Source organism: Leucoraja erinacea, chromosome 20 (genome assembly GCF_028641065.1).
Source record: "Leucoraja erinacea ecotype New England chromosome 20, Leri_hhj_1, whole genome shotgun sequence".
NCBI lineage: Eukaryota > Metazoa > Chordata > Chondrichthyes > Rajiformes > Rajidae > Leucoraja > Leucoraja erinaceus.
This window is the reverse complement of record NC_073396.1, coordinates 36,204,092-36,220,194: the sequence shown is the minus strand read 5'-3', so window position 1 is coordinate 36,220,194 and position 16,103 is coordinate 36,204,092. Positions and strand designations below refer to the sequence as shown.

The 16,103-nt window shown below is 44.7% G+C and overlaps 1 protein-coding gene across 1 annotated transcript in view; it reads left to right on the top strand.

Moving 5' to 3' along the window:
* The window catches only part of myh11b (myosin, heavy chain 11b, smooth muscle), a 153,337-nt gene that overhangs the window by 90,057 nt on the left and 47,177 nt on the right, over positions 1-16,103 (top strand). Inside the window, 6 exon segments of the mRNA XM_055651862.1 lie at positions 4,287-4,382; positions 4,467-4,585; positions 9,074-9,226; positions 10,711-10,884; positions 12,106-12,279; positions 14,371-14,485. Coding sequence (XP_055507837.1) covers positions 4,287-4,382; positions 4,467-4,585; positions 9,074-9,226; positions 10,711-10,884; positions 12,106-12,279; positions 14,371-14,485 — 831 coding nt within the window.

The window sequence follows — 16,103 nt, the reverse complement described above, 5'->3', positions numbered from 1 at the left end:
CACTCGTCATTTTGGCTCGGAGATTGAAAAGGATGCCAAAACCTCAACAAATGTAAAGTGATCCAAAGCCTTAACAAGTTTTATGGCTGCATGAGGCATCCTAAGGGGTAGAAATGTGTATTCTCTCATGGGGATGCAGTCTACAGTAAAACATCATCTTCTGCAATAAATTGTGAACAGATGCAGTTTTAATATTGAAAACATCCAGCACTTAAGACTGTCAGCAACAGAAGAGCTAGCAAACGACAGTCAGTTTCAGCCTTAACTTAAATCTCCCAAGGCTTGGAAAACTTAGAAACATAGGTGCAGGAGTCCACTATTCAGCTCTTCGAGCCAGCACCACCATTCAATATGATCATGGCTGATCATCTAAAATCAGTATCCCAATCTTGCTTTTTCCCCATATCCCTTGATTCCTTAAGCCCTAAGAGCTAAATCTAACTCTCTCTTGAAAGCATCCAGTGAATTGGCCTCCACTGCCTTCTGTGGCAGAGAATTCCACAGGTTCACAACTCTCTGGGTGAAGAGGTTTTTCCTCATCTTAGTCCTAAATGACCTACCTCTTATTCTGGAACTGTGGCCCCTGGTTCTGGACTCCCCCAACATTGGAAACATTTTCACTGCATTTAGCCTGTTTGTCTTTAGATGTTTCTATAAGATCCCCACTCATCCAGTGAATACAAGCGCAGTCGACTCATTCTTTCATCATATGTCAGTCCCGCCATCCTGGGAATTAACCTAGTGAACCTACGCTGCACTCCCTCAATAGCAATAATGTTTCTCCTCAAATTAGGAGACCAAAATTGCACACAATACTCCAGGTGCGGTCTCACCAGCGCCCTGTACAACTGCAGTAGGACCTCCTTGCTCCTAAACTCAAATCCGCACAATGAAGGCCAACATGCCATGAGCTTTCTTCACTGCCTGCTGTACCTGCATGCTTACTTTCAGTGACTGATGTATAAGCACACCCAGGTCTCGTTGCACCTCCCATTTTCCTAATCTGACACCATTCAGATAATAATCTGCTTTTCTGTTCTTGTCACCAAAGTGGATAACCTCACATTTATCCCCATAATACTGCATCTGCCATACATCTGCCCACACACCCAACTTATCCAAGTCATCCCGCAGCCTCATAGCATTCTCATCGCAGCTCACACTACCACCCAGCTTTGTGTCATCCACAAACTGGGAGATGTCACATTTAATTCCCTCGTCTATATCGTTAATATATAAAATGTAAATTACTAAGGTCCAAGCACCGAGCCTTGCGGCACCCCACCAGTCATTGCCTGCCATTCTGAAAAGGACCCGTTAATTCCTACTCATTGCTCCTTGTCTGCTAACCAGTTCTCTATCCATGTCAATACCCTACCCCCAATACCATGTGCTTTAATTTTGACCACTAATCTCTTGCGTGGGACCTTGTCAAAGGCTTTTTCAAAATCCAGATACACCACATCCACTGACTTTCCCTTATCCATTCTACTTGTTACATCCCCAAAACATTCCAGAAGATTAGTGCTATAACATCTTTAATAATTGACTCCAGCATCTTCCCGACTACCGATGTAAGATTACCTAGTCTATAATTCCCTGTTTTCTCTCTCCATCCTTTCTTAAAAAGTGGAGTTACATTGGCTACCATCCAGTCCACAGGAACTGATCGAAAGTCGAGAAATCATTGGAAAATGGTCACCAATGCATCCACAATTTCTAGGGCCACCTCCTTGAGTACTCTGGGATGCAGACAATCAGGCCCTGGTTTCTATCTGCCTTCAGTCCCAACAGTTTACCTAACAACATTTCCAGACTAATGTGGATCTCCTTCAGTTCCTCCCTCCCACTAGATCCTCGGTCCGCTAGTATTTCTGGGAGATTGTTTGTGTCTTCCTAATAAAGACAGAACCAATTTAACTGTTCTGCTATTTCTTTGTTTCCATTATAAATTCACCTGACTCCAATTGTAAGGGACCTACATTTGTCTTCACTAATCTTTTCCTTTTTACATATCTAAATAAGCTTTTAGAGTCCGTTTTTATGTTCCCCAACAAGCTTTCTTTCATGCTCTTTGCCCCCCCCCCCCCCCTCTTAATTAACCCCTTTGTCCTCCTCTGTTGAGTTCTAAATTTCTCCCAGTCCTCTGGTTTGCCGCATCTTCTGGACAATTAATATGCCTCTTCCTTGGTTTTAACACTTTCCTTGATTTCCCTCATCAGCCACAGATGAGCCGCCTTCCTAGTTTTATTTTATCACCACACAGGGATGAACAATATTTGGAGTTCATCCATGCGGTCTTTAAATCTTTGCCATTGCATCTCCACCGTCAACCCTTTAAGTTTACCCTTGGAGCAATGGCCCCTGTGTAAGCCCTGTCCCACGATGCAAGTTCATTCCAAGAGCTCTCCCGAGTTTAAAAAAAAATCAAATTCATGGTAAGTACGGAGAATGAACGTAGCAGGTACGTCGGAGCTCGGGACGTCTCTTAGCGCTAACGGCAGGTACTCAGGAAGACTCGCTAATGGCATGTAAGCACGGGAAGACTCGTGAAGATTTTTCAATATGATGAAAAATGTCCACGAGAGCCCCGAGTACCGACGAGTGGCCATTACCGTAAATCTCCGAGTTCGAATCAGGGCAAACTCGGGAGAACACTTGGAATGAACTCGCACCGTGGGACAGGGGTTTGAGTGTTGCAAGTTGTAACCAAGAGTGAAGTGTTACTTTGCTGTTGATTAAATTCCGAATCTTGCTAGGGTAAGCATTTGACACGTAATCAGCCAGTAATCAGCCCACCAGAACTCACAATAAGAAACACATGCACTAATCAACAGGGATCAGCAACTGACACAAATATGGTAGACACAAAATGTTGGAGGAACTCAGCGGGACAGGCAGCATCTCTGGAGAGAAGGAATGTGTGATGTTTCAGGTCAAGACCCTTCATCAGACCATCTTCTTCACCTTCATCTTCTTCAGACTTCTCTCCAGAGATGCTGCCTATACCGCTGAGTTATGCCCCTGTCCCACTTAGGAAACCTGAACGGAAACCTCTGGGGACTTTGCGCCCCACCCAAGGTTTCTGTGCGGTTCCCGGAGGTTGCGGGTGGTTGCCGGAGGTTGCAGGTAGTGGAAGCAGGTAGGGAGACTGACAAAAACCTCTGGGAACCGCACGGAAACCTTGGGTGGAGCGCAAAGTCTCCAGAGGTTTCCATTCAGGTTTCCTAAGTGGGACAGGGGGCATTACTCATTTGTGTCAATCTTCAGTTTAAACCAGCATCTGCATTTCCTTCCAACACAAATATGGTTCTAATCATTGTCAATCCTGTCGCTGACCTTTTCAAACTGAAAGATCGTGTTTTTATAATGGATAGAGGCCATAAAATAGTTCAAAACTGAAAATCTCAATCATTTAAGCTAAGCGCAGATCAAAGCAAAATTGTGTAACAAGGATCAGTAAAGAAAGCAACATTCCACCCTTCTCTCTACATGTCTGGTGTTTCTCTAAGAGATGGTGGTTTGAGATGAGTACTCAAGAAAATGTTATTTTTTAGAGTGATGACAAGACAAAACATTCCTCTGTCCATTGCATCTTTCTCACTTTCCTATTCTCAATATCTTATTTTGCTGATAATTTAGTGGCAAGCTTAAGTTGCCTCTTCTGGCCATATTTATACTTACCAATGATGAGGGTTCCTCTGGAATATGTTACAAGCCAATCTAAAAATCCCCTTTCAAACACAGTCCTTGTTGGCTTTTAGCTTGCTATTATGCATGACCAGTCGCGCCCTGGCCACCCCCTCTTCTCCCCTCTCCCATCGGGCAAAAGGTACCGAAGTGTGAAAACGCACACCTCCAGATTCAGGGAGAGTTGCTTCCCAGCTGTTATCAGGCAACTGAACCATCCAACCACAACTAGAGAGCAGTTGTAAACTACTATCTATCTCATTGGAGATCATGGGACTATCTTTGATCGGACTTTACGGGTTTTATCGTGCACTAAATGTTATTCAAGTTATTCTTTTCTTCATGTATCTTTACAAATTGAATGGCTCAATTGTAATCATGTATTGTCTTTCCGCTGACCAGTTAGCATGCGACAAAAGCTTTTCACTGTACCTCTGTACACATGACAATAAGCTAAACCAAACTAAACTGATTTGGCACCAGACTGCAGAAATAAGTACTAATGCAGCCAGTGAGGGGAAATAAATAGATTGTTTATAACACAGTGAGCTACAATCCAGCCGGTGCTGATATCCTCCATCTTCTTGTGTCCCCAGCTATCCTGAAGGTTGTATCATCCGTGCTGCAACTTGGCAATATTTCTTTCAAGAAGGAGCGTAACACTGACCAGGCATCAATGCCCGACAACACAGGTACATCTCGCACCAACCTTTTCACCCATGCAGCAGATGTGAGGCGGTGGTGACAATAACCAGCACTCTGACCTCTCTCTGCAGTTGCACAGAAGGTGTGCCACCTATTGGGGATGAACGTGACCGACTTCTCCAGAGCCATCCTCAGCCCTCGCATTAAAGTCGGACGTGATTATGTTCAAAAAGCCCAGACCAAGGAACAGGTAGGAGTTTACAAATCTTATGTCAAGGCATTTTCCATATTTTGGGGCAAGGGTTCACAACTTTTTCCGTCCCGTTCACCCCTGGCAACTTTAATGGCACATAACAATGTTATTTCACTTATTTATGAACAACTAATGATGAACAGATACCGGTATTGCAGAACCAAACACAGTCAGTCAATGAGAAAAAATATGCTCAAATCCAGAACCAACAAATTTACCCCCTGGGTAGGTGAAATTTACCCGCTGGAGTTCCTCCCTGGGGGTAAATACACCCCAGGTTGGGAACTTGTTTTAAATACACCCCAGGGGGAACCCTCTCCAAACGGCCTGATTATAATAAGTAGAATTCTGCATTGAAACAGAAAGTGCTGGAAGTAAATAAGATAGATACAAACTGCTGGAGTAACTCAGCAGCTCAGGGCAGCATCATCGGAGAAAAGGAATATGTGACGTTTCGGGACGAGCCCCTTTTTCAGACTGAAGAAGGGACTTGACCTGAAACGTCACCCATTCCTTCCTTCTCTCCAGAGATGCTGCCTGGCCCGCTGCGTTACTCAAGCAGTTTGTGTCTATCTTCTGGAAATTCTCAATTACAACTATGGAGGAGAAAATCCATGTAATATTGAGTGTTGCCAACCAAGCAGGACTTGTGAGGAATCTCTAGATATTAATGATTAGTCTCTTGAACAGTGTTGTCGATCACCTCACCCTCAGAAGGTTCCCGGGCTTCACTGAGACTAGGGTTGTGAGCATTGCATTTTAAAATAAGGAATAACATCCTAAAGCTGGACATTTTGTGGCATCACATCTATGCAATCTAGCTTCAATGAAAAATAAAAGGGAGAACATAATTAAGGATGGTTGAGTTCATGATAATTAATTCCTTGCCCTCGTGTGTCTGACCAAATTAATCGTGGAAGACTCTAGTCAGACTAGTGGTGTCCATCGATGCCCAATTCCATCCAGACACCATTTCGGAGATCTTGAGTGGCACGTATATGGTCTAAGCAGTGTATGATCCACTGTGCTAAAGTAAACTTCCAGCCTCTTAAGGTGGACACCTACTTAGGTTTCCTGCAGACTCCCCAACCATCCGTCCCACAATAGTAACCTCCCACCCCTCCCATGCCTGCAACCTTCACCTGCTACCCACAAGCACATGATTGTAACTCTGACCATACCTGCCCAACATTCATATGCCCCAGCCAACAGCCAAATCACATCAGCGGTGCCCTCAACCAGCCATTGCTATACCCTATCCTAATAAACCTGAGAAGATATTCCCTGCACTCTTCTCCTCCAACAACCCTGACTCAAACTTCTCTAAGTGCTGACTAGATCCTTGACTCGTCTGCCTCCTCAACCTTTGACCCCTCTGATCCATGGACATTGACCTGGGCCCTGGCCTAATTTTAACCGGTCTCCTTCATCTTAGTCCATACTAATGAAGTACATGTCAGGGGCCGCGGTTTTTGAAAGTGGGGGGGCTGAGCGATCGCTGATCACAGGCCTCAGGGAGAGGGTGTGGGAAGGGGTCCCACAGTAGGGACTTTTTGAAATTTGATGTATTAAAATCACGTTTTAGTGCATTGTAGAAGTATGATTTTCAATGTTTTGTGTTTGAAGTATATTTAAGATAATCCATATTTTTAAGCAGGTGATTATTATTGTTGTTATTGCTTGCCCTCCAAAAACTGGGGGATAATAATACAAGCCATCCTCCACCTCAAAAAATGGGGGGATTTATCCCCCACCTACCTGGGACACCGGGCGACAGGTCATCGAGGTACTGGTTACGGGGCACCCGCGCTCTCTCCGTTTATCGCTGTGTTTCTGGGCGTGTCGATGGATGGGATGATGGTGAGACTGCCCCGGAAACGGGGCTCAGGGTCAGTGAGATGGGGTGGCACACGTAGTACCCCATGACCCAAGGGAGGGAAGAGCCTAGGTCCCCTTTTACCTTGTGCAGGAAGGAACTGCAGACGCTGATTTATACCGAAAATAGAAACAAAATGCTTGAGTAACTGAGTGGATCAGGCAGCATTTCTGAAGAAGGGTCCCAACCCGAAACGATACCACCCATTCATTTTCTCCAGAGACGCTGCCTTACTGAGTTACTCCAGCATCTTGTGTCTATCTCCCCTATTGCCTTACCCTTCCTCCACGAATTTTACAAAGTTTCCCCTTCGGTGCTCGGCCCAGCCATCTTTATGAAGGGTCCCCTGAAACGCTGTCTCTCCACTCTCTGCCGATTGCCTCTGGTGTGATCACCCGAAGTCCATGTTGTACGTCTCTTGGAACACCTTCTCCATGTTTGGTCCACCACAAGATTGTGAAAATGCTCTCAGTCTCCTACTCCCCTCCCCTGCAACGTAAGAGTCTACACTTGACTGAGACATGTCATTCCTCACCCCTTCTGGCATCCCCACAAACTCTTGACATCCTTCCTGGTGTGAGACCAGTGCTGACCCTGGAATCTATCCCGGGTTAGCCAGTGTCTGACATAGCAGCTATTTGTGTTTTTTGTTCCTGATTCCTCTATAAATAGGAGCAGGAAGGTTGGGTTGTCAGCAGCGTTCTCCATTAGTCCGACCCCTTGACCCCGTGCCCTCAGACCCCGGGCTTCTCCTCCCATCGCTCCCTTCCACACGGCTCCATGTGTGAGTGTGGGAAGCCTTCACTCTCCCCCCCCCCCCCCCCCCCCCCCTTCATGTTCATGAGCCCGCCAGCCCCCCCGTGGTGAGTTGCTGACACCCCCCCCCCCCCCCCCCCCTCCCCTCCCCCTCCCCTCCCGGTGTGTTACAGGTGAGGTTGGTGCTTCCTGCAGACATTGAACCGTCTGTATCGGTCACTAAAGTACATCCGCTAGGCTGCCTGCTAACTCCCAGGGGAAACATCACTAAAAATGTGGGGGGTCTGCAGCCCCCCCCCCCCCCCCCCCCCCTGTTCCGCAGCCCATGCATGTAAGAGAGGGCTTACATTCCAAGTACAACTCATCAGAGCATGAGGTCTTGAATTTTTATTTTCATTACATTTGTTCATTAATAAACCAAAGGGAATTAAAAGCAAGTACTGTTTATACGGACGGGGCAGTTGAAGGCACAGTGTCATGTGAAAAATCCTCTCACATCCAACCAGAATTGGCAACTCTTGTTATATTTCCATCTATCTAGACTCATAAATAAAAATAGCATAAAACAGCTGTAGTTTCAAACTAAATAGAGTTGCTCATGTGACATTGACATTCACGAGGATAGTTTTCAGATACTTTTTTTTTTGGCGAATAATTAATTTAATAAATGAAGCTGCCTGCAATTTACAGCTGAAACCTTCCTCCTGCGTGCTCGGACCACAAATTATTAATATTTATGATAAGGTGCTAATAGAAACCCTAGAAGCCGGTAAAGTTACTGCCTTACAGTGATGGAGACCCAGGTTCAATCCTGACCACAGGTGCTGTCTGTACGGAGTTTGTACATTCTCCCCGTGACCTGCGTGGGTTTTCTCCAAGACCCTCCCACACTCCAAAGATGTACAGGTTTGTAGGTTAATTGGCTTGGTATAAATGTAAATTGTCCTGAGTGTGTGTAGGATAGTGTTAGTGTGCAGATATCGCTGGTCGGTGTAGACTCGGTGGGTCGAAGGGCCTGTTTCGCTAAATGAAACTAAATTAAAAGTGTTCCACTTTAAGAGTGTCTGGTTTCCTAGATTGAAGTATTGTCTCCTAATGAAATATATATTCCAGACATGTGGCAGCTGTGCACGAAATGTTGTCTGAGGCCAGCAGATGGCGCTGCGGTGTGGTTTTTGAACACATGACAATCTCCAGTTACAAAACTCAAAGGAAAATTATTTTTAGAATGAAAATATAACGTTAAAGTCACTTTAAAATGTGTTGCATGTTTGTGTAGATATGTGAGCAGGCTTTCTGAATTTAAAATGCTACAGTGGCACAGTGGCATAGCTGGCAGAGATCATAAGGCCATAATATCATAAGTAATAGTAGAATTAGGCCATTCGGCCCATCGTCTACTCCGCCATTGAATAATGACTGATCTATATCTCCCTCCTATCCCCTGTGAGCTGTTGCCTCACAGTGCCAGAGACCTGGGTTTGATGCTGACCTCTGGTACACTCTGTGTGGAGTTTGCCGTCCTCCCTGTGATCATGTGGGTTTCCTCCGGGTGCCCCGGTTTCCTCCTACATTTCAAAGATGTAGGGGTTTGTAGATTGATTGGCCTCTGTAAATTGCCCCTTGTGTGCAGGGAGTGGATGGGAAAGTGGGATAACATAGAACTAGTGTGAACGGGTGATCGATGGTCAGCATGGATCTGGTGGGTTGAAGGGCCTGTTTAACCATACAGCACGGAAACAGGCCGTCTCGGCCCTTCTAGTCCGTGCCGAACACGTATTCTCCCCCTGTTTCTATGCTGTATCTCTAAACTAAAAGTTACCTCGTTAAATTCTCACTTGTTTCCTGCACAGGCGGACTTTGCCACAGAAGCTTTGGCCAAGGCAATGTATGAACGCTTGTTTCGCTGGCTCCTAATTCGTATCAATAAAGCTCTGGACAGGACGAAGAGACAGGGCTCCACATTCCTTGGAATTCTTGACATCGCTGGTTTTGAAATATTTCAGGTATTCACTAGTTAATTTGTATTTTATCAGCAATTCCTTTGCAAGTATAGATAGCCCATTTTCAAAATGTCTGATGACTGGCAATCTAATACAAGAGTACATTTTTGGTTCAATTAGGAACAGAAGTTTTTGTTCCATTAAAACTTTGATGAAAACTCACTAAAATACATTATCAAAGTTAGACACGTCAATGTCAATGTCAATGGAAAGACTTGGTAGAGTTCTGCAGTTAAAGAAAGCAGGTGGTGCAGAGGTAGAGTTGCTGCCTCACAGCGCTTGCAGCGCCAGAAACCCGGGTTCAATCTTGGGTGCTGTGGGTGCTGCCTGTGCAGGGTCTGTACGTTCTCCCCGTGACATGTGTGGGTTTTCTCCGAGATCTTCGGTTTCCTCGCACACTCCAAAGACATACAGGCTTGAAGGTGAATTGGCTTGGTATAAGTGTAAATTGTCCAGAGAGAGTGTAGGGATCGCTAGTCTGTGCGGACCCGGTCCGCCAAAGGGCCTGTTTTCGCGCTGTATCCCTTAAGATTTACAGAGTCCGGAGTGGATTACCTTTGGCAGGAATTTCCTGTAACAATGCGAATGGTGGGACATGGCCAATGGAGCCTCATCAGACCAGCAGAAAACAGCAGACAGCATCTCTGGAGAAAATGAATAGGTTGAGAGCCTTCTTCAGACCAGAAACGTCACCTATTCCTTCTCTCCAGAGATGCTGTCTGACCCGCTGAGTTACTCCAGCTTTTTGTGTTTATCTTCGGTTTAACACAGCATCTGCAGTTCTTCCCTACACGCATGCAATTTGTCTGTCGAATATAGATAGCCCATTTTCCAAATGTCTATCTTTGTGGTTTTAGAAGCAGAATGAATATTATTGTCAGGTTTTATCATGAGAGAGAAACATAAACTGGCGTTTAAAAAAAAAGTCGATTTCTGCCAGATCCCCAGTGCAAGATCTACAGACAGCTCAAGTTCACAACAACTGGGCTGACATGGAAGCTGGTGTTTCTCCATGATCTTGTCAGTTCCCTGTAATAGTGACAGTGGAAATTGGGGAAGCTCACAGAATATTTCACAGGGTAATTGTTTTTGGAGGCTAGCAGGAGTTGCTAATGGATACTGAAAAGATTAATGCTATTTGTAAACTGAGTTTTATCAGATTCATTTGTTTAAACAGCATGCCTTTCAAATTGCACTAAGGAAGGATTTGGTGGTCTGTAACTCACTGTCAGAAACTGGGGATGGGAACTGAGAAGTTCAGCACATCAGTCTGAAGAAGGGTCTAGACCCAAAACATAGTCTGAAGAAGGGGCTCGACCCGAAATGTCACCCATTCCTTCTCTCCAGAGATGCTTCCTGTCCCGCTGGGTTACTCCAGCATTTTGTGTCTATCTTTAACTTTTAAGTAATGTACATAAAGCCAACGCAATAACTTCAACGCTGAAGTACTATTTCACAACCGATGCAGCTTTTATTTGCTTTTATAGGACAATTCCTATGAACAACTCTGCATCAACTACACCAATGAAAAGCTGCAACAGTTATTCAACCACACAATGTTCATCCTGGAGCAGGAAGAGTACCAGAGAGAGGGTATTGAATGGAATTTCATTGACTTTGGCCTGGATCTGCAACCCTGCATAGAACTGATTGAGAGAGTGGTAAGGAACACAGGATACACAATGAGACAAAGTTTGTCACTCTGTTGTCAGATAAAGAATGATAGTCTGATATCACCGTTATTAGGAAACATATATTGTGAATGCCTAGAACATTGGGATCTTGCCTTCTTTGGGAAGAGTATTAAATACACAAGTTGGGACATCATCATGATGCAACAGTACAAGTTGTTTGCGAGACCACACTTAGATACTGTGTGCAGTTACCAATAGGAAGAATGTTATTGCTGAAAAGGGGTGCAGAAGAGATTCACCAGGATGTTACCTGGCTTGAATTACAGGAAGAGCTTGACTAGGCTGCGACTTCTCTTTCGAGTGTGAGAGGCCAAGAGGTGACCTTATTCTGTGCATGGTCATGAGGGGCATTGATATAGGGAACACTCAGTCTTTTTCCCAAGGTAGAGGACTCTAAAACTAGGTGCCATCAGTTTAAGGTGAGAGTGTTGAAGTTAATAGGGACAGCTGACAGAGAAGCTATAAAAATGGATGCAATTATGATGTTTTTTGAAAAAAGGACAGATGTATGGATATAAATGGTTTGGAGGGATAAGGGCCAAGTGTAGGCAGATGGGACTAGCATAGATATCTTGGTCAGCATGGGCAAGTTGGGCCAAAAGGCCTGTTTTCCTGCTATAAGACTCCAATACTTTATGACTCTAGAGGACTATGGACCAAATGCAAGCAAAAGGGACAGCCCAATATGCTAACTTGGTCAGCATGGACAAGTATAAGGGACTGTTTCTCTGCTGTATCTCTCTATGACTCTGTCACGGGATGAATCAGTCCCTTCTGTCCACCTTAATGCATCCAACCAGAGGGTTCACCATTGAATCCTGAATATTTCTCTCCAATACTCTAGAAGTTGATTTTGTATGTTTATCAGTCCGTTGAAGTATATTTTGATATTACTCTTAACAAGGATTGTTGGTGGTATGAATATGGCCTTTTTGTTAAACATACAATTGTTTAATTTAAAATAACTTTCCAAATTCATTTATCTACATCATCAACAGTTTTACAGCCCTCATTCAGATTATTTCTGATGTAGAACATTTCCAGTCCCATAGTGCGATTGAATTAACATAATTCTTGTTCGTTTCTATTTCACCAGATCAATACACTGATCCACAGGAAACACCAACAGTGGTTTCATTGTTTTAATAGTTATTATGTTCATGTTTTTTTTAATTCTCTGGTTTGCAGACTGGCCCACCAGGTATTCTTGCTTTGTTGGATGAAGAATGCTGGTTCCCCAAGGCCACAGACAAGTCCTTTGTGGAGAAAGTGGTTCAGGAACTAGGCAACCACTCTAAATTTTCCAAACCCAAGCAACTGAAGGACAAAGGAGACTTCTGTATCGTTCATTATGCTGGCAAGGTAGGAACCAGGTCTCTGAGATCTCAAGATCAAAAAACTGTGTTGACCTCTTTTCAAAATGTGTAACACTTAAAACTGTGCCACACTGAACAGTAATATTCAGAAGATCAATTTTAGATCTGTCATTGCAGGCAGGAAATTGTTGTAATGACTGGCAATAGGTTGTGTGATCTTGGTGTCTTTTGGATATGGATATGGACATTTATTTATTTATCTAATGTCGCCTATGCAATTAAACATTGAATGTATGAACACTTTATTGTCACATGTGACAAGTCACAGTGAAATTCTTTGCTTGCACGCCCAAGGTATGCAAATAGTCGCCACATAATGGTACTGACAAAGTCACAAAGTATACACAGTATCCGCGCCAGGTCTCCATTTGTTCTCCCCCTCCCCCCTCCCCCCACGCTGGGTCTTCCTTTGTTCCTCCCCCGTCGCAGCGACCTCCTCACTCCACGTGTCCGTCTTCATCCGTCGGTTGGCGCCATCATCGACTGCCACACCGACCTCTTCACTATTGCCGCCGGGTCCTCTCTGGCACGGGCACCAGCCACGGGCTCCGACGACCCATCCTCCGTCAGCCACGTGCTCCGTGAGCCGTGGGCTCCGGCCTCGCCGACTCTGCCGGCCACGGAGTAAAATTCGCATTACACAGTGGAACCATTTTGCATATAATAATGCTGTCGTCCCTATGTGTGGCGCCATTTCATCAAAGTCCAGTTTCCCGTGTGTTCGTTCTATCAGAACAGTTCCCGATCCCCTCCGTCGCCCACGACCAGCTCAGCTTGGCCCCCGAACCATCGTCCCTCTCTTCTCCTTGTCGGCCATCTTGTGTCCCAGGGATGAGCGTCTTTCTCAATGATAATAATACTCAAATAAATAGCCTTTAGATACTGAAATGTGGAATTTGAGTTAAACTTCCTACAGTTTTCTTCTGATTTCAGAAAACTCCAGCCCACACAAACATGTCAAAATCTTTTCATGGCCCTAGTGGGACCCTTTGGTTCTGTAACTGAGCTGCTGTTGACCACCTTTCTGGTGTGCGAGTGAGAGTGCGGTTCCCGGAAATGCTCATTCCAAATCAAATGAATCATTCTAAAGCTATTTTGGAGTTAGGCTGAGGATAGAAACATAGAAACATAGAAATTAGGTGCAGGAGTAGGCCATTTGGCCCTTCGAGCCTGCACCGCCATTCAATATGATCATGGCTGATCATCCAACTCAGTATCCCGTACCTGCCTTCTCTCCATACCCCCTGATCCCCTTAGCCACAAGGGCCACATCTAACTCCCTCTTAAATATAGCCAATGAACTGGCCTCGACTACCCTCTGTGGCAGAGAGTTCCAGAGATTCACCACTCTCTGTGTGAAAAAAAGTTATTCTCATCTCGGTTTTAAAGGATTTCCCCCTTATCCTTAAGCTGTGACCCCTTGTCCTGGACTTCCCTAACATCGGGAACAATCTTCCTGCATCTAGCCTGTCCAACCCCTTAAGAATTTTGTAGGTTTCTATAAGATCCCCTCTCAATCTCCTAAATTCTAGAGAGTATAAAAACCAAGTCTATCCAGTCTTTCTTCATAAGACAGTCCTGACATCCCAGGAATCAGTCTGGTGAACCGTCTCTGCACTCCCTCTATGGCAATAATGTCCTTCCTCAAATTTGGAGACCAAAACTGTACGCAATACTCCAGGTGTGGTCTCACCAAGACCCTGTACAACTGCAGTAGAACCTCCCTGCTCCTATACTCAAATCCTTTTGCAATGAAAGCTAACATACCATTCGCTTTCTTTACTGCCTGCTGCACCTGCACGCCTACCTTCAATGACTGGTGTACCATGACACCCAGGTCTCGCTGCATCTCCCCCTTTCCCAATCGGCCACCATTTAGATAATAGTCTGCTTTCCCGTTTTTGCCACCAAAATGGATAACCTCACATTTATCCACATTATACTGCAGGATTGGTTTATGCAACAATTTCAGGAAATTATGTTTCCCATAATGTATAAATTAATAACAGGCCGGAGAGTCAAATAAACACACTGGAGAAAATCAAAACACTAAGATATCAAAGGTTTTGTTCTTCAGGTCCCATACAATGCAGGAAACTGGCTGACCAAAAATATGGACCCGTTAAATGATAACGTTGCCTCATTACTGAACCAGTCATCTGATCGATATGTAGCAGAACTGTGGCGAGATGGTGAGAACATTACTAATAATTAATTCAATAGCAATGTGTGAACCAATTTATAAAACGTGCATTCATGTGTTTATTAAAATGGCAGTGATGGTAAAGCAATGGTCTCCAATGCAGAAGCTGTCAGCAGTCAAAGTACTGCTTCAACAGAGTATCAAACACATGGGAGGCCTGGTCCCCCAACGCAACCCATTCCCCAACGTAATATTCCACCACTCACCCATTCCCCCAACACAACTCAGCAGGCCAGGCAGCATCTCTGGAGAGAAGGAATAGGTGACGTTTTGGGTCAATACCCTTCTTCAGACTGGGAGCCAGGGGAGAGGGAAACTAGAGATATGAAAAGGTACAGAACAAATCAGAGCCAGCACCAATGTCCAGGGGATGGTGGAGCCCACAATGGTCCATTGTTGGCTGCGGAAGAGGTGATAACGAAGGGATACAAACAGTGAAACTAGCAAGACAACTAGGGTGGGGGAGGAATGGAGAGAGAGGGAATGCAAGGGTTACTTGAAAATACAGAATTCAATATTCACACCACTGGATTGTTTGCAGCCCAAACAAAATATGAGATGTTGTTCCTCCAATTTGCATATGGACTCACTCTGAAGGAGGCCCAGAACAGAAAAGTCAGTGTGGGAATGGGAAGGGGAGTTAAAATGTTTGGCAACTGGGAGATCATCTTGGCCAAGGCGGACTGAGCGGAGATGCTCAGCGAAACGATCGCCGAGCCTGCGCTTGGTCTCACAGGAGCTCCACACCAAGAACATCAGACACAGTGGATGAAGTTGGAGGAGGTGCAACTGAACCTCTGCCTCACCTGATAGGACAAAAATACAACATTTTGGTAATTGAGGGGATTATGGTGCAATGAAGGAAAGGGTGCCAGTAAAAGTGCAAGAGAGAGGGAGAGAAATAGTTATGGAGGGTTCAGGCCAGCTTGGAAACTGAGAGGTTTAGAAGGGAGAACACAAAGGCAGAAATAGAAGACTGAAAATTAGTTGCAAGGTAGCACAAAGAAAAGATAAAAACTGGATCAAATATGTAGTGTGGCTGCACAGATAGTATGTACCTGACAACAAGTATAAAGGGAATGAAATTCCTACATTTTAAATCTAGAGAGGGTAAAGGGGTGATTCTAAATTTAGATTTATGGAAGCTTGGCCGATGAATATGAAGAGCATCGATGGGAGAACATTTTTGTTGAATTGATCAAATAATTCAATTATATTTAGGTTGGCCATGGAATAGGAGAAAGATAAAATGGAGATAAAGCCCTGTCCCACTATACGTGTTCATTCAAAAGTTCTCCCGAGTTCGCCTTGAATCGAACTCGGAAATTTACGGTAATGGCCGCTCGTAAGTACTCGGGGCTCTCATGGACATTTTTCAACATGTTGAAAAATCTTCCTGAGCCTTCCCGAGCTCACCGTGCTTCCCAAGTACCTGCCGTTAGCTTTACGAGCCGCAAAGACTCGTCCCCAAGCTCCGACGTACCCGCTACGTTCATTCTAAGTGCTTACCACAGGTTTGCTTTTTATTTTTAACTCGGGAGAGCTCTTGAATTAGCTTGTACAGTGGGACAGGGCTAATATATAGGTTCAAAACTAGGGCATGGTCA